Source organism: Coffea eugenioides, chromosome 8 (genome assembly GCF_003713205.1).
Source record: "Coffea eugenioides isolate CCC68of chromosome 8, Ceug_1.0, whole genome shotgun sequence".
Taxonomy (NCBI): domain Eukaryota; kingdom Viridiplantae; phylum Streptophyta; class Magnoliopsida; order Gentianales; family Rubiaceae; genus Coffea; species Coffea eugenioides.
Genome location: NC_040042.1, coordinates 27,673,304 through 27,696,521, shown reverse-complemented (window position 1 = coordinate 27,696,521; position 23,218 = coordinate 27,673,304). Strand labels below are relative to the sequence as shown.

Genomic DNA, 23,218 nt, shown 5'->3' with positions numbered 1-23,218 from the left:
GGAGATTGTAGGGTTTCAGTGAATAACCGAATATGCAATGCCGTCTCAATGAATTAGGATGGGAAAAGAAATCCTGTTAGAATGGAAAAGTCTAGAGTGATTTGAACAAAGGGAAAAATGTATAAGAATGAGTCTTGAAAGGACGAGTTTTTCCTTTGTGAATTTGTTATCATCAGAGGCCGAGGAAACAAAAGGTGGGATAAAAAATTTTTTACCACACAAGCACTGCAGGCCCCAATCGCAATGAAGAGAAAAACATAGCAATGGCTTTGGAGGATGACTTAGCAAATGAATTGGGCTAAGTTCATTCTTGATGAATTGGTAATTGGAATTAGAAATACCCAAATCAAGAAAGATGAGTAAGTGGACGGCTGTGTTATCTTTTTGGTGGTAAGGAGTCACTTAAATTGCAATTGTAAAATTAACTTTGGTTTTATGTTTATCTTGTTAAATAAATGCAGCAATTCTACATGGAGCACTTCTCAATTCATGGCGACGCATATATCCTATTACATATCTATGTGGAATCTAGGGTACAATTCCGGGAAAATGATAGACTGCAAAGAAGGATCAGTAGACTAAAACAGCTTGGCGTCATGGATGGAGTAGAGGTAATCTGATTTTTTTTTTGTTTGCACAAAATTTCAGTGGTTGGATTTTTTCCTTTATTTCATTTTGTCACCAAAAAATGAATGATAATTATATAAATTCATTATAGGTTGAAGTAATTGCAGATGATTCTATTTGGTACACTGTTGAAGAAAGTCAAAACTGTAGGTTTGGAAAATGGATGAACAAAGTTGAAGATTCTATGAGGGAGTTGAAAGAGGAATACAAAGAAATTCAGGATTCAATTTGCAACATGGAACAGTCCTTGAAGGCAATGCAAGATGCAATAGTTAGTGAGATAAAAATATTTTAGAAAGAGATAGGGACAAAGAAGCGACTGCAATTAGTTTAGGGGAAGGGAATGGAAACACCATTAACAGTAAAAATGGCGTGTGCAAGAACTATATAAGAAAGTACAAGGCAAATGCAACCCTCTTTGTTTTAAAGAGCCTATTGCATGGAATATACAAAAAATGTTAATTGAAAGCTGCGTATTATATACATACACATGCCTATGCAATGATGATTGGGTGGAAGCCAAATTAAAGGCACCAACAGCCTAAAATTCAAATTTTAATCTGACGGCGCCATCTTTTTCACCGTCAAATTTTCAATTCAATGGACAGATTTTCAAATTTTCATTGACCACGCGCCAACTACAATTCCCTATACCCTTTGATTGAATATTACATGTCTTGACAATAATAAATAAAACAGTTTGAATACACTTAATTAGTAATATATTATGTATATCGTATCCTTCCATAGTAAATTAAATTGTGTAATCGTAAACAAAATTCAAAAAGTTGCTTTCATAGCGGACCTACTATTGTAGGCAAGTTATGCCAATAGATGTGTAATACAAATATGTAATTAAAATCTTAAATTGTTCTAATTAAAATTGAAATCGAGAATTGCTATGTTGCAATGTCCAAATTGGAATCGAAATTGACTAAATTGAACTACAATTGTAGACGAGTAAATTTAGGACTTACTTTTAAGAGTAATTTGAACAACAAAATCTTTAAATTTAGGACTCACTTTTAAGAGTAAATGTCGATTTTTACTATAATTTGGTTTTCCTATCATTAGATAATGTTAATATTTAAAAATTCTCAAATATTGATTGTGATAGCCCCATCTCCCCCTAAGGTGAACCAACGGGTTTGGCGGACTGCCTGCTCAACTCTCGTCGGGACTCACTCGCTCACTACAGTTCTCAAATAAATTACAAGATACAACTCAAAATTATATTCAATTCTCCAAGAATTACATATCATAAGCGAAGCGGAAACTAATTTCCAAATATGGTACGTACACAAACATCCGTTTCAATTCCAAACATCCATACAAGCCCAAAATTACACAAGGTGAATCTAAAAATCAAACTGTACATGAGATAATCCATCTAGTCACACGAAGAACTTAACACAAGCGCTTCCTTTTGCCTCGAGCCCTGTGGGGAGAAAATTATTTTGGGGTGAGTTAGAAACTCAGCAAGTATCCAGTGAAATCAGTAATCAACCAGTTTCACCATAATGCATGTAGATGGTAACATGAATTAATGATCAAATGTGCATTTATTGCTCTTTTGAGCCGGTGAAATCACCGTACTTAGAACTCCAACGCTCAAACAGATCCAGTAACAGTCAAATAGTACAAGGGAGCCATTCGTGCTCCAAATATATAGTGGTGAAGACGTTGATTCTAAGCACAAGATTTTCCAAGAACTCATTGGAGTCAAATCATGTCATGACACACACACAAACACAAATGATATGCAATCGAATAACCAATGCAAGAATTAGTTCAAAAGTAACATTGGAAATGGTTGAGGGATCACTCACCAATCACATCTCATGTACCTCATCCATCATAAATCATTGTCTTGCTCAAGTCCAAGCCCTAGATCACAAATATCATGTCAAGTCAAGGAAATTCTAAAATCATCGAGTTCCTATCACCTTTTGGCATTTTAATCACAACTAAAGCTATACTTATCGGATTGAAACGAATCTTATGGCATTACAAAGCTAAGACATATACCAACATTTCTTATAAAGGCCTCCAAAGCCAAATCATACATATTCATGGTCAAAAATCGAAATCTTAGAGAAAATGGCAAAATGTCCGTGAAACAGGGCTTATGGGCAGTTAAGGGTATTTTGGTTATTTCACATGCTACAGTATTCCAATCGATCTGAAATTTTGTAGGTAGATAGCTAACTCATATATCTACAACTTTCATGTTTTGAGTAAGGGCTGATTCAGTCTCTCTCAAGGTCGAACATTCAGTGCAAAAATAGGGTAGATTACTAACCCTAAGCTGGAATTTGAACACACAAGCTAAAATTTCCTTAGGCAAGTTAAACTAGTCTATAAAACTTCAATATATCTCATACCAAAGCTATCAAACATGGCCAATCATTACTCATCACATGAAGGCAGAAAAATCGCCAATAAAATCAAAAATTCCATAATACTATCTCAAACCATAAACTTATCCACAAAACAACATATTTAACCTCTCCAATCCACTAATACACAATTTATTGAGGTAAAAGGAAGTTCTTAGCAAGATACCTTCAAACCTCAAAAAAATGGGTAGCTTAGTGCTTCCTTCTCCAAAACAACTCCACCAATAGCTTTAAACCTCCTTAGTGAGCACTTGTATGGAATAGATTGCAAAACTAACGTTGAAATCTCAAGTTTTGGTGAAGGAAATCAAAGGAAACAAAATGGAGTTTTTCTCTCTTGTTCTTCCTCTCAAAAGGTTCGGTCAAGCCAAGAAAAGAAATGAGGGAAATATCAACTAAAAGCAAGATAAGAACGTTGGAAAACAGCCGGTCAAACTTGGCTGCCGAAGGTGCCACGTCACAATCCGGTCAAGATCTGACCGGATTCAAGGCAGTAGCTGATCAAATTTGTTTTTCAAACGGCCAACACAATCCGGCCAGCAATCCGGCCAAGAACTGATCTGATATGCTGCCGGATTCACCAAAAATCACTATTTACCAGAATTTTTCCTTCTTTTCTTCTTTCAGGCATCACATTGATACTACTTTACTAGTCATATTTGTGATCTATAGTCTGTCATGTCCAATACAACTAGTTGCAAAATTAGGACTTAAGTTGATAACCATTTAGTTACTTGATTGTAATTCATTTATCTAGATATTGTTACTTCCTCGTTTTAATGGATTTACAATTATTAGATAATCCATATCAATATCCGTATCACATCGAAATCTTTATAAATTTAGCGCTTACTTTTAAGAGTAAATTTTGATTTATACACTATAATTTGGTTATCCTTATCATTACATAATGCTAATAGTTAAAAAGCCTCAAATTTTGACATAACTTTACTAGTCAAATCCGTGATCTATCATGTCCAGTACAACTAATTGCGGAGTTGTGACTTAAGTTGATAAACATATAATTATTTCAATAATTGAAACATTCAATCTTTGAAACATTTGTATTATGTCATTTATGTTTATGATTATTTTATCTACAATCTCAATTCTAGTTTCTTGGAGTACTATGTTAATTATGTTTATGATTACTCATCTACAAATTCAATACCAATTTGAAAGTCACTATGCCATGTATAAGATTACTTATCTACAATTTCTAAATTTAAATTTAAATTTACTACATCAATTATGTCATGATTCTGGTTTCTGGAAGCACTAGTACTATATTAATTATGTTTCTTGTTGTTCATCGATAATTTTGATTCTAGTTAGAAAGGCACTATCTATATAATATATAAAGTTAGAGGGGTCACAGTTAATGTAAATTTTTTAATGACGTTTTCTAAACTTTCAATTTTATCCTTAGAGGAAAACCAATTTTTGCTCTAATTACTTAATCACATTTTGTCAATATAACTACTCATAATGACCCTAAGTATTGTAATTACCAATTATTATAACCTTATAAACTAAGATTCTTAAATAAAATTTTAATAAATGTATTTTTGTGAAAAATAAAATTTATATAAAATTAATTCCTTTTAATTAATATGTATACAATTACTCACCTACGTCAACTAATAATTAAATTTAAACCGTCATAACTCTTTTGTCACGAAAGCATTTACAACTTAAGATTGAAGTACACATGGCTTCATTCTGCATATCCCCATGGATTATTGCATCTGACCAATTTTTTCTATTCGCCAATTTATGGGCTTTAAACTTACCAAAATTGTCCTTCAAATTTTGTCATTGGCCTGGGGAGTTACTCCCCAATTGATACCAATTTTTGGGTGCAAACAAGTGCCCATGAGTTGTTGAGAGACTTGCATTTTATTTCTCCTGAAAATATAATGGGACCCTCATTATCAAATGCAAACGCTGCTATGCGGTACTCTAGCACTAGCAGCACACAGGATCCTCAGTGTCATTTTTTCAATGATAATTTAATACCACTTCTATATTTATATCAAGTATCCTATTTATTTAATTTATCATGTACTATTTATTTGAGTAGCTCATTTAATAGCTACATCTTACTCGGCTCCATGATGATGGTGTTGTCCAAATTTCATTTGTTCTTCCCACCATGTACAGATGAGTCAGATTTGCACTACATGTGAAACCTTACTTTTTGGCTGCTCATAACAAAGAAAAGCAGAATTGCAAGCAGAATTGACTTCTGGTTCATTTCATTGAGCTTTCCACCCCACATCTACAGTCCATTTTGTACTGCTTCCTCTTCTTCTCCTCCACCTTTCACTTCCACTCCTAAATGGACTTGTGAAGTTTTCTTGAGCAAGAAATGAGAAACATTGCCTCTTCTTCTTTATCTTGTTCTTTTTCTTCCACTCCTAAATGGACTTACGATGTTTTCTTGAGCTTTAGGGGTGAGGATGTTCGGAAGAACTTTGTCGACTTCCTCTGTAGTTCTCTGCAACAAAAGGGAATTTACACCTTCAAAGACGATGAAAAGCTCGAAAGAGGAAGATCCATTTCATCGGCATTACGCCAAGCTATTAAAGAGTCAAGAATTGCAGTTATCATATTCTCAGAAAACTATGCTGCTTCTTCATGGTGTTTGGATGAGCTTGCAGAGATCATTTACTGCAACCAAGCGTTGGGACAAACTATTCTGCCGGTTTTTTATTATGTGGATCCATCTGTGGTCCGGAAACAGAAAGGCAGCTTTGGTCAAGCTTTTGTCAAACATGAAGATGAAATAGAGGACAAGGAAAGGATTCGAAGGTGGAGGGCAGCTCTTGCTGAAGCTGCTTCTATCTCTGGCTGGGATGTTCCCAGCACTGCTGATGGGTTCGCTACCTTGGTCTTTCGACAATTGAACTTGCCTTTCCTTTTTAACATGCATAAACTTTGCTTTCTGTTATATTGATCTTCTTGACGTATGCATATTCAATTGTAATAAGACCCATCATCCTTTCCCAAAAGTACTAATTTCTGATTCGCAAAGAAAACTTTTATGATTTTGACCAAGAAATTTGATCTTAGGAATGGATAGACATATCACATATTTCCAATCCTAATGTTGAAGTGCCAGCTCTGGGGCCAGGCAGGCCTTGAATGATAACCGTTGTCAGTTGGTGGTCTAAATTAGGCCGTGTTATTTGCAGTAGTTCTAGATCTAAGTTGCTAATTTCAATTTCACAATATATATAGTTCTGCCCACGTAATCATTCTAGCCTTAATTTCGAAGAAACAGAATGGGAACTGATGTCTTTAACTTGTTTATTTTTCTAACTATTCTTTTTTTAAGAAGACTAATGGGAAAATTGAGAATTTAGGCCCGAATTCAAAAAAATGAGGAAAAAAGATTTACAAGCATTTAGCTATCATGAACTTAGTGGGTCGACGGAACTTCATCCCCAGTAAGAGAAAGAACAATTTTATGGGAAATTCAGTAGTTAATGGGCTTCAACTTGAAATTCATGATCAAACTTTCATGAGAACTACAGTTAATAGAGAACAGACAGCATTCTCCGCATAGCATTTTAAATTCAATCATGGTTTCTTAAGAGTGTTCTTTAGCATAGGTATATTAGCTCTCTCTATCTTGAGAATATTGTTGACAACTGCAACTCCTGCATGATTTTTTCTTACCTAGTTTCTTGCTATGTGTTTTTCCTTTCTTCTATAGGCACGAGTCTAAATGCATCCAGCAAATTGTTGAAGATGTCATGGGTAAATTGAAAAATTTTGTAGAAGATGATGAAGAAAACCACATTGGTATTCATTCTCGAGTGCAGAAAATAAATGCATTTCTAAATTTGGTGGCTGATGAGGTTCGCTCTGTAGGTATTTGGGGAATGAGTGGAATAGGTAAGACGACGTTAGCAAGGGCTGTTTTTGACAGAATTTTCACTCATTTTGAAGGTTCTATCTTTCTTCATGAAGTCAGAGAACATTCTAAAAGATGTGGTCTGGAAAATTTGCAAGAGAAGATTCTTTCTGAAATTCTGCGCCTAAAAGAATTGAGGATCAACAATGTTTTTGAAGGATCAAATATGATAAAGAAAAGACTATGCTACAAAAAAGTCCTCATTGTTCTTGATGATATTGACCATCTCGATCAGTTAGAAGCTTTAGCTGGAAAGCATGATTGGTTCGGTAAAGGTAGCAGAATTATCATAACAACGAAAGATAAGCATTTGCTTGTTAAACATGACACAGACAGAATGTACAAGGTGGAAGTGTTGGATAAGTATGAAGCTGTGCAGCTGTTTAGTTGGAATGCTTTTAAGAAGAACTGTCCAGCAAAAGACTATGAGGAGCTTTCATTACAAATAGTGCATTATGCTGGTGGCCTTCCCTTGGCTCTAAAGATTTTGGGTAGCTTTCTGTATGGCAGAGACATGACTGAATGGAGAAGTGAAGTGGAGAGACTAAAAAAATTCCAGAAGATGATATTATGAAAAAACTCACGGTAAGTTTCGATGGCCTTAAAAGAATTGAAAAAGAAATTTTCTTAGACATTGCATGTTTCTTTAAAGGGAAGAAGAAAGAAAACATAGCAAGAGTACTGGATAGTTTCAATTTCTACCCTCATATAGGCATCAAGGTTCTCATTGAGAAATCTCTGATAACTGTTTCCAAAGGAAGGATTCTGATGCATCCTTTAATACAAGAAATGGGTTGGCAAATTGTTCGTGAAAAGGCTCCAGAAGAGCCAGGTAAACACAGCAGGCTATGGGTTGATGAGGATATTTGTGACGTTTTGGCTAGAGACAGGGTAAGTGATCTACAAATTCTAAGGCCTATCCAGTTTATGATTTCTTTTTTTGGGCTGGCTTCTTTCTAATCTGCCTCATTTCATGGCAGGTTACAGAAAATGTTGAAGGCTTGTGGTTGCACTTGTCTACGCCGAAATATGTAGCAATTAAAAATGAAGCCTTTGAAAAAATGATTAAACTAAGGTTACTCAAAATCCACAATGCTTATGTTTCTCGAGGCCCTAATCACTTGCCGAATGAGATAAGGTGGCTAAACTGGCATGGTTACCCTTCAAAATCCCTTCCCGATAGTTTTCAAGCTGAAAAACTTGTAGGAATCAAGTTACAAAATAGCCGAATCATTGAGCTGTGGAAGGGAATAAAGGTGCCATCTTAAATCACATTTTAATATTATTACCTAATAAAGCTTGTTTGATCATACAATATTGTCTTTCTTATTTTTGTCTTACAATCTTCTGACTTTTGACAGTTTCTGAACAAACTGAAATTCATCAACCTTAGCCATTCCCAGAAGTTAATAAGGACTCCAGATTTCACAGGGATCCCCTCTCTTGAGAGATTGGTTCTTGAAAATTGTTCAAGTCTAATTGAGATCCACTCTTCAGCAGGATATCTCAAAAGTCTTAAATTACTCAATCTGCGGAACTGCACAAGTCTAAGGAGGCTTCCTAAGCAAATTCTCTTGGAAAGTCTGGAGGTAATTATTCTTTCTGGCTGTTCAAAAGTTGATGAGTTCCCAGAAATCTTGGGTCCCATGAATTATTTAAGAGCTGTATATTGGGAAGCTACTGCAGTAAAAGAACTACCACCTTCAATTGAAAACCTAACAGCTCTTGTTGTATTGAATCTAAGCTACTGTAAAAGTCTTGCAAGTTTGCCAAGTAGTATCTCTAAACTAAAATGCCTTAAGGCACTTATTCTTTCTGGCTGCTCAAAGCTTGGCAGATTACCGGAAGAGCTGGGGTACATAGAGAGCTTGGAAGAAATTTATGGTGATGAAACTGCCATCTCACAGCCACCATCCTCTATCATATTGCTAAAGAACCTCAGAACTTTATCTTTCAGAGGATGTCAAGCAATGGCTCTTTCATGGAGAGCACGGTTATCTTCTTTGGTGCTACATGCAAGAGGTCAAGATTCAAGGGGTTTTGTTTTTCCATCTGTGTCAGGATTAAATTCATTAGCAATTCTAGATCTTAGTGACTGCAGTATGTTAGATGAAGGATTGCCTTGTGATCTGGGGAGCTTATCCTCTCTACAGGAGTTAAATCTTGGTAGAAACAACTTCTCCAGTATCTCCGCTTCAAGTATCAGAAACCTCAGCCGCCTTAGAATCCTCGAATTGATTGGATGCAAGAGACTTCAGATACTTCCAGAGCTTCCACGGAGTATAGAGCAAGTGTACGCAGATGATTGTACAATATTGCAGGGTGAAACTAATCTGTTGACAAAATCTCAAAAATTAAACACGGTTTCATTCACCAATTGTTTTCAAATGCTTCAGGGTCTTCAAACTTCCAAAATGGTATATGCAACATGGAAGAACATGCTAAAGGTATCTTATTAACTTGTATGATTCATACATGCTTGCACAATCCAAACCTTTTTGAAATCTTACTGATCATAGAGGCCTAACTTTTGTGTGACAGGAATTACCAGTCCTACATACTGAGTTCAGTATCTGCAGTCCTGGACAAAATATTCCAGCCTGGTTCACCTACCAGGATACAGGGCATTCGATTTCAGTTCAGCTTCCTCCAAATTGGTACTGCAACGAGTTCATGGGGATGGCAATTTGTATTGTTTTTGGCTTGAAAACGCCCGTTATGGTAGTTAGAAGTGTTAACCGAGAGAATACTGCAGTCATTCCTGTCCAATATAGGTACAAGGGCCGAGATAAGTTGTCCCCCCCGGCAGTGATTTCTGTAGGCGCTATTGCAATTGAAACAAATGTTGATTCAGAACATACTTGTCTTGCATACCTACCTTGTAGGAAGCTTAGCCAGATCCCGCAAAATTGGAGGTCTAATGATTGGACCTGCATTGAGCTATCCTCGTATACTCCACGATTCATGGAATTCAAAGCATGGGGTGTCCGACTAGTGTACCAGAAAGATGTTGGAGAAATTGATAATGACCACCGGGATTTTCAACTGATTGAATGACATTAACTAAACAAGTTGCAATTGACAGAGGAAATCCCAACTTGATAGTTTCCAAGTTTTGATTGACTGGAATTTAATTTTTGACTGAGTAGTGCTTTAGGAATTCAGGTATCTTGGGACGGGAGTGGTGGGCAGACATAACAGGGGCTCTTTCACAGCGTCTCGCGCGTGGAGTGGAGAGTTCGCTTGAGGACGTCCTTCACTTTAGGTCGTCTTTGTTGAAGACATCGAGACTTTAGGTTGGAAGTAGGGCTGCAAACGAATCGAGCCGCTCGCGAGCGGCTCGAGTCAAGCTCGAGCCGGCTTGAGTCAAACTCGAGCTCGAGCTCGAGCTCAGAATATTAAGCTCGTTAGCTCGCGAGCCGGCTTGCGAGCTTGGGTATATATATATTTTTTTTATTTTTATTTTTATTTAATAATAAAATTACGTATATATATATATATTTTTTATTTTTTATTTTCATAGTAAAATTACATATATGTCCTTAATATTTTATTATTTATTAAGAAAAAAATATTATTTTATTTATTTATTTTTAAATAAAATATTTATTTTGTATTTTTTTTCGAGCTCGAGCTCGGCTCGACTTGATTCGAGTCCTTGTATTTAATTCAAGGATTTGACCAGCAAGTGCCTCGTAGACACTTTTTAATGTGGTCATAAATATATATTTTTTTTGGCAAAAGTGAAAGTTAATTTGGGAAATGTCTAATAAAAGGGTGCAATATTTGTGACGTACACATTCCCATGATAACTTAGATATAATTTAAGTGTACCAACGAATGTTTATTGGGAATCAATTAGAAAAATTCTAATTTGATCGACAATATTTTTATCATTTAGGATAGAAAGTAAAAGTTCAAATATAAAAAGTGCAACTGTAATAAGATTCAAGTTTACTTATTTAGAAGGGGAAAGCTGGGTTGGGTGGTAAGGTGGAAGAAATTGTAAATATGAGGTCTTGGGTTAAAAACCTCAACTGCCAAAAAAAAAAGTTTACTTATTTGGAGAAACGTGATATTGGTCCTTGATATTTGGCCTATAAGCCAAGCTGGTTCATAATATTTTGATCAAAACGAATAGAGTCCCAAAAGTTTCTGATTTTAGACAAATTTAATATAATCAATGAATAATCATAATAGTTAACAATTAAAATTAAATTGGCATTAATAAAAAATTTTGACTTTTCAATTATGACTTCCACCATTTCTTTCTCGTTTGTGGCTTTGGTGCTTTTCCTTTAAATTAAAAACATTGACAAAGAAAGATACACAACAACCCTTCTTTGTACACTGATTAATTGAATATGCTAGTGAATCTCTAATTATCTTAGTTACCGGACCTCAATTCAATTTTTCTTTAAGGTTAAGTTGAAGTTTACAACACCCCCCACCTCCCCCCAACTTCTTTGTAGCTACTTTGCCCTGCTTCATGCATGATATCCTTGGATGAAACTACCCATTCCATCTTAATTATTTTTCTTTTTCTTTTTTGCTTATCAATTTTTTTAGTTACTTATTTTTCTTTTCTTTTTTCTTTCTTTATCTCCCATGCTATGATTATTTGTATGTGTGGAATAATATTTTTAATTTTGTTTAACTCGGCATAATAGATTGATGGTATCGGGGGAGGGTTGGGATGAGTGGTACAGCGGGAGGAATTATAAATAAGAGATCCTAAATTCAAAACCTCCTATTTAAAAAAAAAAAAAGGATTGATGGTACTTTCCTATCATAACAAGATGTATGTTTTCTACATTATGAAGTCTATTTCATCTAAAAAGTTGAATTGTTTAGATATATATGAATAAAATAGAAAGATTAAATAAAGAATTATTCAATGTGAATGTGATACCGTTTATGTAAACAATTGAGTAATTTGAAGCTTAATTAGTTTTCATTGAATTTATATATTAAAAAAAATCTTTACAATGTAAGGTATATATTGTTTCTAGTAGTATAGGTTTATGACATATTATGAAGAGTGAACTTAGCAAATAAATAAATTACAAAAAAGGGTTAAAGAAAATTAAAAGATTAAGTGTGCATTTGATAAAATTGAAATATGAAAACTAAAATTTGAAGTTTGAAATTTGAAATTTGGGGTCTAAATCCGTCAAATTAATAAATTGTTAAGTACTAAATGTAATATATTTGAATATATATCACATTTAACTAATAAGTGAATAGCTTATTATTTATTTTTTTGAGCAAGTTTTGTCTAAAAAATTTAGTGCCACTTAATTAATTTAGATGTTCTATTTTTTGTTTTCAAATACGTTTGAATATGTTAAGATATAAAGTCATTAAATTTAAGTGCTAAATTGAGTTATCAAACAGGGTCTAAATTTAAGTAGTTTACTAATGGAAGGAAAGAATTGCCTATTGACACAATAGAACACCAAAAAAAGAAGAAAATAAAAGGAAAAAGAAAAGGGAGAAAAAAGAAAAAAATGGAAAAGAGTAGCAAAATAAAAAAATTAATATGGCAAGGTTAGTTTTGCCCAAGTATATTATCAGGGCAAGCACAGTGTCTATAAAAGAAGTTGTAAGGGGTAAACTACAACTCGATGTACATTTCAGGGGGGTGTAGTGCATTTAATCAAGGCCGTACCAGAGAAGAAATAAACCAGGGAGAGAGGTCACTTGTATAAATTAGATGGCACATTTTTTGTTTACTTTTCTTCTGTTATTATTCTAGATTTTTTTTTTCTTATGCTTTGGAATAATGATAATCCAATTGACTTCAGCACTTATATTGATCACCAGATATTGGCAATGGAATCAATAATATCTCACGATTCATTTTCGATGAATTTTATCTTGAATTTTCTTTTGGCCTCGAATTTTCTTCAACATCAATTTGTAATTACTAAGAATAAATCTATAAATCTGACTTTATCCAGTGCTATTCGAATCTCAAACTATCTGTATTGAAAAAGTAACTCAGTTTAGTACTTGTACTCGATATACGCATTCTTTTTTCCGTAAGGAAAATGATTTAATTGCCCGATATAGTACAACTCTCTGTTACTTGCTTTAGCTACATAATCCCTTCATCCTTTATGTCATAGTTAATTATAGCTTCGGATCAAGTTACTACACTTGACTAGTAAAACTCGCAACATTTTAAAGTTTTTTCTCCAGAAATGCTGAGAGCATATCAATAATACATTATGATAGTGGTGAAAGCTATTTTGATTACCAACTTGGCTAAACACACTACATTAAAAGTTAGAATTTGAAAATTATGATTACGTCCTTATCGTGAATGATTGATCCGTTAGGAAATTGGTTTAGTTTTTTTTAGACAAGTTTCTTAGTTTGTTTAAGTTTAACAATTAGAAATTATTTCTTATCCTATATGAGTTTAGGAATTAAGAGTTATTTCATATTGTTATTTGGTTTTTAGCCAAAATAATATTTTTTATAAATAGGTAGATTGACATTCTTGATATAAAACAAAAGGGTTGAGAGAGTTCTTTGGGGGAGGGGAGGGTGAGACTATACAATGGTTGGATTTGGTATTCAAGTTGTATTCTTATAATGTTTTTCTCTCATAATAAAGATTGAGTTTTCTTTTTGTGAATGTAGGTTTAGTTATTAAATCGAACACGTTAAATCTTGTGTTTAGCTCACTATTCATGCTAGTTCTTTTTTTTTATTATTAAATATGTTGACTTTTGCATATTTCAAATAGTTGGCCTGACACCGATGCGAGATTTATCAACTACATTAAACAATTTTATCAGGGACATACATAGATGATTTAGGCTCCTTACAATTTTATTGCTTGTGTGCTCAATAATGTATTGGTTTTGGCGATTCCCACTTATCAAAAGAATTAATGGAACACTAAACTCATCCATATTTCCAAAGAAGCATTGCAACTTTTCTCCTATAAGAAGTTTCAATTCAACAATGTTTTGGACTTGATCTATTATTGCAGTTTTGGACAACATCTGGAAATAGGGCTCCGACGTAAAAATCATGATGCATGTAGGCGTTGTCTTCAAACCAGTGCTGGTTTTTAGATTTCAGCACTGTTCTGTAACCTTCTTATTACTTTTAGGCTTAGTTTGATTTGCATTTTGAATAACATGTTAGAGGCCCAAGAGCAAGATTGAACCAAAAAGTAGACAAGATCCTTATGTAAACAGCATCTGACTATTGGTTAAGATTAAATCATCATGCAACAAATAAATGTTGTCAACTTAGAATTTATTAATAACTATAGAATGACTCAGTTGTCTGTTTTCTCTTGCAGAGATTTTCCAGTTGTTTCTCAATCATTGAAAGCATACCGTAGAAACGCTTAAGCGTAAATCAGGTTCCAGAAGAGAAGGAACTAACTGAATATTTGGAAATTGCAATCAACCACTATCTAGTGGTTTGAATAAAGGAGTGTAAATGATAAATCCCGAATTCGAGCCATTTCACTTGTACCGTAGAAGATAATAGTACTCTCAAAATTTAGTACTGACGTCAATTTTGCTAAATACAGAGGAAACTTGGTTTTGATGCAATATCATGTGATGGTATGAAAAACAATTTTCAATAGCAAGAGAAGGAGATCATATTTTGGATGCACATAATAAACTACGTAATTCGGTTCACAAATAACACATTTTTCCCATTTCTGGAGACGTGACATTTGAAGGAATTCCAACTTTGATCTCTTCTGTCCTGACTCATTATTCCCTGCTTCAGCAAGATTCAACTGTTTCTACTAAATTATGATAGTAGAAATGACTGGTAAATCAGCAGCTTGACAACTATGTACCCAAGCTACATCCTTCCTCGACCTTCTGAGCTCTTGTTCCTAGTATGATGGGACTTATTTTGGTGGAATCCTGGATAAACCTTCACGACCTCGTCTTTTCTTTCTGATGGATTTCAATCCGTTGGCAAGCACACTGGACGACAATCCCCTTTCTCCCAACTCAGAGCTTTGTGGGATCATCGAAAGTTCAGTATTCTGCCTAACATCATCCTTGTATACAAGACTGATTCCCCATGCTTTGAAAACCATATATTTCTTGCTATAAACATCAGCATACACCTCAATGCAAGACCAGTCATTTGGGCTGCATACTTTATCAAAACACAGAAGCCAAATCTCATGAAATGAAAGATATGCTAGACAAGTATGTTCCGAGTTGATTATTTTTTCACTTCCTCCGCAACCTATGGTGAACATGCGGTTGCAGATCCTCTCCTCCTGATCTATCAGATTAAACTGGATACGAACACTGGGAATTTTCTGTAGCAAATCCCGCCACTCTAAAGTGGTCGTTATCAAATCAGAAACAGCACAAACTGCAAATCCCATGAACTCGTCACTGTACCAATTTGAAGGAAGCTTAATTCTAATTGAAGGCCCCCAGTTCTGGTAGGTGAACCAGGATGGAATTCTCCCTCCAGGAAGACAGATGCTAAAGTTATCATCTACGAGTAAAAGTTCCTACATCACAAGAAGTTAGGTCTTTCTCAGCAAAATAGCGAAAAGTTTTAGCTTGTGAAGCACATCTAAGTTAGTAGTCACTTCGTCTCAAACAGTTTTAGTTTTCAGTTTTGGATGCAAGGAGTATATTGTGAAAAGGATACCTTTAGCATATGGTTCCAGGTTGCGTCTATCATGCTGGAAGTTTGTTCATCCTGAAGCAGCTGGAAACAATTGCTGAATGAAACCCTGTATAACTTCCCATACTTTGTCAATAAATCAGTTGCACTCTGCAATGATGTACAATTATCTGCGTACAATACCTCTATACTCGGTGGAAGCTCTGGAAGTATCTCAAGTCTCTTGCATCCAACTAATTCAAGGGTTTGAAGGCGACTGAGGTTCTTAATACTTGCGGCAGAGATACTAGTAAAGTTGTTTTTGCCAAGATTTAATTCTACCAGGGAGGATAAGCTCCCCAAATCACAAGGGAATCCTCCATCTAACAGATTGCAATCACTAAGATCTAGTTTTGCTAGGCAATTTAATCCTGAAACAGATGGAAGAACCAAGCCCGTTGAATCTCGACTTTTTTGACCTAGCAACCAAGAAGACGAGAATGCTCTCCATGTACGACATGCCATTGCTTTACATCCTCTGAAAGATAAAGTTTTTAGGTTTTTCAAAAGTACGACAGAGGATGGTGGCTTGGAGATGGCAGTTTCATCAACATAAAGCTCTTCTAAGCTTAGAACATGTCCTAGCTCTTCTGGTAACTCGTCAAGATTTGAGCAGCCAGAAAGAATAAGAACTTTAAGACATTTCAATCTGCAAAGGCTACTTGGCAGACTTGCGAGACTTTTACAGTAGCTTAGATTCAACAAAACAAGGCTTGTAAGGTGTTCAATTGATGGTGGTAGTTCTTTTATGGCAGTAGCTTCCAAATACACAGCTTTTAAATGATCCATAGCACCTAAGATTTTTGGAAATTCCCCAACTTTTGAACATCCTGAGAGAATCATTACTTCGAGACTTTCTAAGATAATTTGTTTTGGAAGGCTCCTAAGACTTGTGCAGTTCCTCAGATTGAATAGTTGGAGCCTTTTCAGATAGCCAGCTGACGGATGTATCTCAGTAAGACTTGAACAATCTTCAAGGATCAATCTCTCAAGATTAGGTATCCCTGTGAAATCTGGGGTCCTTATTAACTTCTGGGAATAGCTAAGGTTGATGTATTTCAATTTGTCCAGCAACTGTCAAAGGTTTTTGGCAAAATGAAGAAAATGACACAGAGGGAGAGAGGAGGGGGGGGGGGGACATCATATAGGTTCAAGAAAGATTCATCAGGAAACAACAATAAATCAGAGTTCAAGGTGGTACCTTTATCCCCTTCCATAGTTGTACGATGCGGCTATATTGCAGCTTGAGTCCTACGAGTTTTTCAGGTTGGAAACTCTCTGGAAGGGATTTTGAAGGGTATCCATGCCAGTTAAGCCACCGTATCTCATTTGGTATGCAATTTGGGCAACGAGAAACACAAGCATTATTGATTTTGAGTAGCCTTAGCTGCTTCATCTTTTCAAAGGCTTCATTATTAATTAGTACATCCTTTGGGGTACACAGATCCAACCACATGCCTACAACATTTTCTGTCACCTGCCAGGAAATGGGATAAAAGGAGGAGGAGAAGAGGAGAAATTGCATGAACAAAATATTCGAGAAATATACAATTGGAATATTTTTCTAGGTGGAATGAAATTAACTTAGAAGTGGAAGATCGCTTACCTTGTCTCTAGCCAAAACATCACAAATTTCCTCTGCTACCCAGAGCCTGCTGTGTTTTCCTGGCTCATCTGGAGCCTTTTGGCGAACAATATGCCAACCCATTTCTTGTATTAAACAATGCATCAGAATCCTTCCTCCAGAAACAGTTACCAGAGATTTCTCAATGAGAACCTTTATGCCTATATCAGGATAGAAATTGAAACTATCAAGGACTCTTCTTATGTATTCTTTCTTCTTCCCTTTAAAGAAACATGCAATGTCCAAGAAAATTTCTTTTTCAACTTCTCTGAGTCCATTAAAACTTACTTTGAGCTTTTCCATAATTTCATCTTCTGGAATTCTTTTTAATCTCTCCACTTCACTTCTCCATTCAGCCATGTCTCTGCCATACAGAAAACTACCTAAAACTTTTAGACCTAAGGGAAGGCAACCAGCATAATGCACTATTTCAATTGAAAGCTCCTCATAATCTTCTGCAGGATAGTCCTTCTTGAAAGCATACCAACTAAACAGCTGAATAGCTTCATATTCATTCAATAACTCCACCTTGTACATTCTATCTACTTCATGTGTAACAAGCAAATGCTTATTTTTTGTGGTTATGATAATTCTACTACCAGCACCGAACCAATGATGTTTTCCAGCTAAAGCTTCTAATTGATCTAGGTGGTCAACATCATCAAGAACAATAAGGACTTTTTTATAGCATAGTCTTCTCCTAATCATATTTGACCCTTCAAAAACACTGCTGATCCTCAAATCTTTTAAGCAAAGAATTTTTGAAAGAATCTTCTCTTGCAAAATTTCCAGACATTTTGATTGTTCTCTAACTTCATGGAGAAAGATGGCACCTTCAAAATGAATGGATATTCGGTCAAAAACAGCCCTTGCTAAGGTTGTTTTACCAATTCCACTCATTCCCCAAACCCCTATGAAGTGAACCTCATCGGACCCCAAATTCAGCAATGCATTTACTTTATGAACTCGAGAATCAATACCAACTTGGTTTTTTGCTTCAATTGCGACAACTCTCTCCAATTTAGCCACAACATATTCAACAATTTCATGGATGCATTTAGACTCGTGCCTATCCATGAAAAAAGAAAATAAAAGGTAAGAAAAGATCATTTACGAGAGATGCATAACCATATTCTCAAAATAGATAGATGTAACAAATGCCAATTTGGAAAAAAAAACTAATAAATGCTCCTACAGAGCAGATAGATAGATACTTCAATCTAATGTATGCTTCAGTGCTAAGCAACATCATTGTTTGTCATCATGTATACGTTGTCAATATTATTTTTGATACAATACTTATGTTGGCCTCAGAATCACAAGTATTGAGGATGCTACTAGTAAAATAACAGTACACGGAAAGCAGAAAAATATGTTCCTTGGAAAATTGATAAATAGATGAACAGATATCAACGAGACAAAGACTACTAAGGGCGGTAAATAAAGTAACAGAACTGTAACAACTGAATTACAGAGTTTGTGTTTTGTTTGTGGTGGGGGGGGGGGGGGGGCAGAGGAAAAACCATTGCCAAATGAGAAGAGGTGACAAGAAGAAAATTTAGAAAGAAAGACTAACAAAAAAGAAATTGCCGGAAACATGTCAAATGCATAAGAGAAGATAGCATGGATGAAACCTTTCCAAAATTGAAATGAAAGTGAAAACTCATGGTAAAGAAACGTTGACAAAGGCAACATATGTATACTGAGAGAGACCAAGGATGACAGATGATAGCGTTTGACCTGTTAAAGTATAAGTTTTTGACTTACTCAAATATCGTCTTATTACACATTACGCGCGTGCTATGTTCTTAATAACAATTTCATGTAGTAAAATGAGAGGGATTCGATTTTTTGACATGATATGACAATCGGACTTGAGTCACCTGGTTGCTACTTATCTTCTTTTGTGTACAATTAACTCCTAATAGGAATGCAGACATCAATGAAAGTACCGAAAATGTTTAGGTCAGAATTAGTTATTTCTTCAGTTCTGTTTCATAACCTTATACTTATCTAATTAGAAAGAAATGACATGAAGTCAATAATTAGATTTAAAGCATGAAATGATCCGCTCAAGAATGAAGGCAAGGATCCTTCTAAAACTAAAATGAAAAGTTGAAAAGAGCACCAGCCAAATTCTGCCAGAGTGAAAGCATGAATACATTGACATGATACTAATTTTGATTATATGCAGAGCTAAAGCTTGGAACAACATGCCAACTTAAAATGCAAGCAAGAAAAGAGATACATTTAGATTCTGAAGAAAGTGAAAGGAAAAATGTTTTAAAAAGAACTGATGATAAACCAATAATTTACTCAGTTCATTGAGAAGTTAAAACTGATGGTAATTTTATTGACACACATCCCACAAAATTTAAAATGACGTGCTGCAGAAATTCGGGTGTGACAAGCAAGTATATGGTACGTTCTCTGAATAAGTGCTAATTCAGGCGTTAGACACTTCACGATAATAGATTATACTTTGACGAAAACTAGGACCAATTATCCACGCCTCTGAGCTCCATTACCAGTAGTTTGCATGAAAACAGGTGATCAATTTCAAGTTGAACCCTCAAAATTGATCTAGCGCCAATTGAAAAGACAAGATACTAAACATTTTTGTGTGGTCGTCACTATTCTTTATTACTGAATTCTCTGTATAATTTTGTCCTTTTCTGAATAACACATTGCTTTGATAGAGAAATCGATGCAGTTATATATCAGTTAATGGTTCAGAATCCTGTTTCCTCCCGTTCCCCAACCCCACCAAGAAAACTGAGTGCTAGAGGAAAACAGTCAAGAAATAAATTATAAATAACCTCAGAGGTGCTTGATTGGTACTTCAGTATCAGGATTGGTGTCATGGGATTGGTCAAGTCAACCACAGATCTAATTTCTTTTAACCAAGATCATTAACAATCCACCTAAAACCGCCAAATTGATAGAGTAGTTAACCACAAAAAAAGAGCACCAAGAAAAGGATCGATGACCCATAGGAAAACAAATACCCGAAAGAGAGAGAAACTAACAGCTTATTACAATTCAAAAATGATACTTAACCGAATAGCCAACTATTTGCCCAAAAAGAAGGGATGCTGATTCATATTTTTAAAGATCAGAGTCAGTAATTTACCCATCAGCAGTGTTGCGAACATCCCAGCCAGAGATAGAAGCAGCTTCAGTAAGAGCTGCTCTCCACTTTTGAATCCTTTCCTTGTCCTCTATTTCGTCTTCATGTTTGACAAAAGGTCGATCAAAGCTGCCTTTCTGTCTCCGTACCACAGATGGATCCACGTAATAAAAAACCGGCAGAACAGTTTGTCCCAACACATGCTTGCAGTCAATGATCTCTGCGAGCTCATCTAAACACCATGAAGAAGTGGCATAGTTTTCTGAGAATATTATAACTGCAATTCTTGACTCTTTAATAGCTTGGAGTAGTGCAGGTGAAATGGATCTTCCTCTTTCAAGCTTTTCATCGTCTTTGAAGGTGTAAATTCCCTTTTGTTGCAGAGCACTGTAAAGGAAGTCGACAAAGCTCTTTCGGACATCTTCACCCCTAAAGCTCAAGAAAACATCATAAGTCCATTTAGGAGTGGAAGCAGAAGAAGAAGAAGAAGAAGAAGAGGCAATGTCTCTCATTTCGTGCTCAACAAAACTTCGCAAGTCCATTTAGGAGTGGAAGAAGAAGAAGAAAAAAAGGCCAATGTTTACCACTTCTTTTTAGTTTTTACGCGGTATGCAGTTCAACAATGGACTGTGGATGTGGGGTAGAGTAGAAAGTTCGATGAAATGAGCCAGAAAGTCAATGCCCACGTCGGAAGATTGTGGGATTTTCACTGTGAGTTTAAGGTTCACGCGCCTTCGTTCTGTCACCCATTGATTGAACGTTGATTCTTTATGAGTCTCTTTAAATTGCTTTCGAGCCGATTTAGCCGGTAATTCCTGTCTGTTAATCTAATTTGTGTGTGTGCATGTTTATTTCTACTTCTGGAAAAAAAACCAGAAAGTCAATAAATCTGCTTCCGTTTTCAATTTTGCTTTTCCTGGTTATGAGAAACCTAAAAGCAATTGCTCCTAACCTTTTCTTGTTTTTGCTGCATTTTCTAGAGTCATTCTTGATGTAAGGGGAGTGACTATATCCAAATAATATATCAAAAATAACTCTAAATATACATATTTATTCGGAATTTTTGATTTCGAATTATGAGAATTTGGTTCGAATTCGGTAATAGATTTTTTGAAATCGGAAATAGAAATCAGAATTTTCGATTTCAATTTCGTTTTATAATATATATATTAATATTTATTTATTTATATATAATATTTTTTATTTCAATTTTGTTTTATAATATGTATATTAATATATATATTAATGTACATATTGTGACGCCCCCACTTCTCCCTAAGGCGAACCAAAGGGTATCCGCGGGACGCCTGCCTAACTCTCGCCAGAACTCAAGCAATTCCATTCAACTTATATCCGGACCACAAAAAAAAATACAAATCGATAACTTAGATGCAATAATTGCGGAAGTGTTCAAACTTAATAACAGTTATCCATTCTTCAAACCACCCGTCGATATACATAATACATTTCGTCCAAAAGTTAAGTTTCCATACCAAAAGTACAATTCAAAGCCAAAGGCATAAACAAAAGTAATAGCAACCCTAAAACAAAAGCACATCAGGAGGGCTGCTCCGTTTTACCTCCGAACTCAACCTGTTAAGGAAAACAAATCTACAGGGTGAGCAAAACGCTCGTGAGGCCAAGAACACACATGCAACCACATAGTTCAGATAACAAGCCCAATAACAATTCAGGTATTATCTTGCAAGTAATTAATAACACCAATAAACTGTAACCAGAAACAATTCAAGGATATAGAAGCTCTCAAGAGCTAAGTTTCACATTTGCCGATACCGTTTATATATCTTTCCGTGATGACTCTCCGTCAACCGGATTGATATTTTCATATCCGTAGTTCACCACTTACTTCCCATCCGTTCACCATACACCACTTCGGGCCTGCACTACATTTATAAGGCGATACTATACGAGTATGCCAAGCGAGATCTCTCAATAGATCAAGCTTATTATTTGAGTCTCATGCCTCACCGAGGTTCCCGACCAAACCCATGCCGGCTCGAGTTCCAAGGTCGGCCTATAAGTTTGGGCGTCCCCCATTTGTCATGTAAATGTCGAGGAGATTCACTCCATCGACGTATGCAATCATAGCATACCATTTCATGTATTCAAGCATTTGATAGGTTTAAGCAGACATTTCAAGTCATGTAAATCAAGCAAATCATGTTAAGCATGAGTCATTCGTTTCAAATGAGAACGAGTGCGATCAAGTACACACTCGACTCCATTTTGTCAAAATCAGTTAAGCTAAGCATGAAATCAGGTGAATCAAGCATGAATCAAGACTTTAGGGTTCAAGTAGACATACACTTGACACTCACCAAGTTATGCAAGCAAGTAAATTGGAGGAAGAGTTCAAACTTCCACAGTAGGGTCCTCTTGGAGGTTCTCGTGCGTGCCTGAACAAATAATAGTGAATTATCACCCATATCCCAAATATCGAGGAATAATTCGTTCACTAGTATTACTCTAGAAAATTCCATGAAAATGAACCTCAATTACTCGTAAATCGAGGTTCGAGAGAGGTTTGATAACATTCAACAATATTTAAGTCTTTATCTAGGAAATCGGGGATAAAACGTTTAGATAATATCAAAAGAATAAAGAGTTCTTGAAAAACTCTATTTCCTTGAAAGTTGGAAAATTTTCAGTTTTGTTATGAATCTTTGAAAAATCGTAACTCACTCGGCATAAGTCAAGAATTGGAAAACTTTATACCGTTGAAAACCTCTTAGAAAGTACTGCAAGTTCCTAGAAGACACTTTTCCATGAATCGAAGTGGAAAGTGCTCAAAAATGAGTCTAAAGTTGCTGTTCCAA

The 23,218-nt window shown here is 35.4% G+C and overlaps 1 protein-coding gene and 1 pseudogene across 1 annotated transcript; one reads left to right on the top strand and one right to left on the bottom strand.

The window, feature by feature from the left end:
• Positions 1 to 5,378: 5,378 nt before the first annotated feature.
• Positions 5,379 to 10,201, top strand: LOC113779261 (annotated as a pseudogene).
• A 4,254-nt stretch (positions 10,202 to 14,455) lies between these two features.
• LOC113780474 (TMV resistance protein N-like) lies at positions 14,456 to 20,923 on the bottom strand. Its single transcript, XM_027326272.1, has 5 exons — positions 20,385 to 20,923; positions 17,234 to 18,320; positions 16,829 to 17,104; positions 15,613 to 16,701; positions 14,456 to 15,469 (listed from the first exon to the last, which is right to left on the bottom strand). Exons 1-5 carry the CDS (start codon positions 20,921 to 20,923, stop codon positions 14,843 to 14,845), a joined length of 3,618 nt encoding a protein of 1,205 aa, XP_027182073.1. The 3' UTR covers positions 14,456 to 14,842.
• Positions 20,924 to 23,218: the final 2,295 nt, after the last annotated feature.

Excerpts from the sequence above, each read along its gene's own strand:
- LOC113780474 (XM_027326272.1), bottom strand. The coding sequence starts at position 20,923 with ATGGACTTGCGAAGTTTTGTTGAGCACGAAATGAGAGACATTGCCTCT. Across the intron at positions 17,105-17,233 it reads ATGTTTTGGCTAGAGACAAG|GTGACAGAAAATGTTGTAGG; the intron begins GTAAGCGATCTT and ends ATTTCCTGGCAG. Across the intron at positions 15,470-15,612 it reads CCTGGAACCATATGCTAAAG|GAACTTTTACTCGTAGATGA; the intron begins GTATCCTTTTCA and ends CTTGTGATGTAG.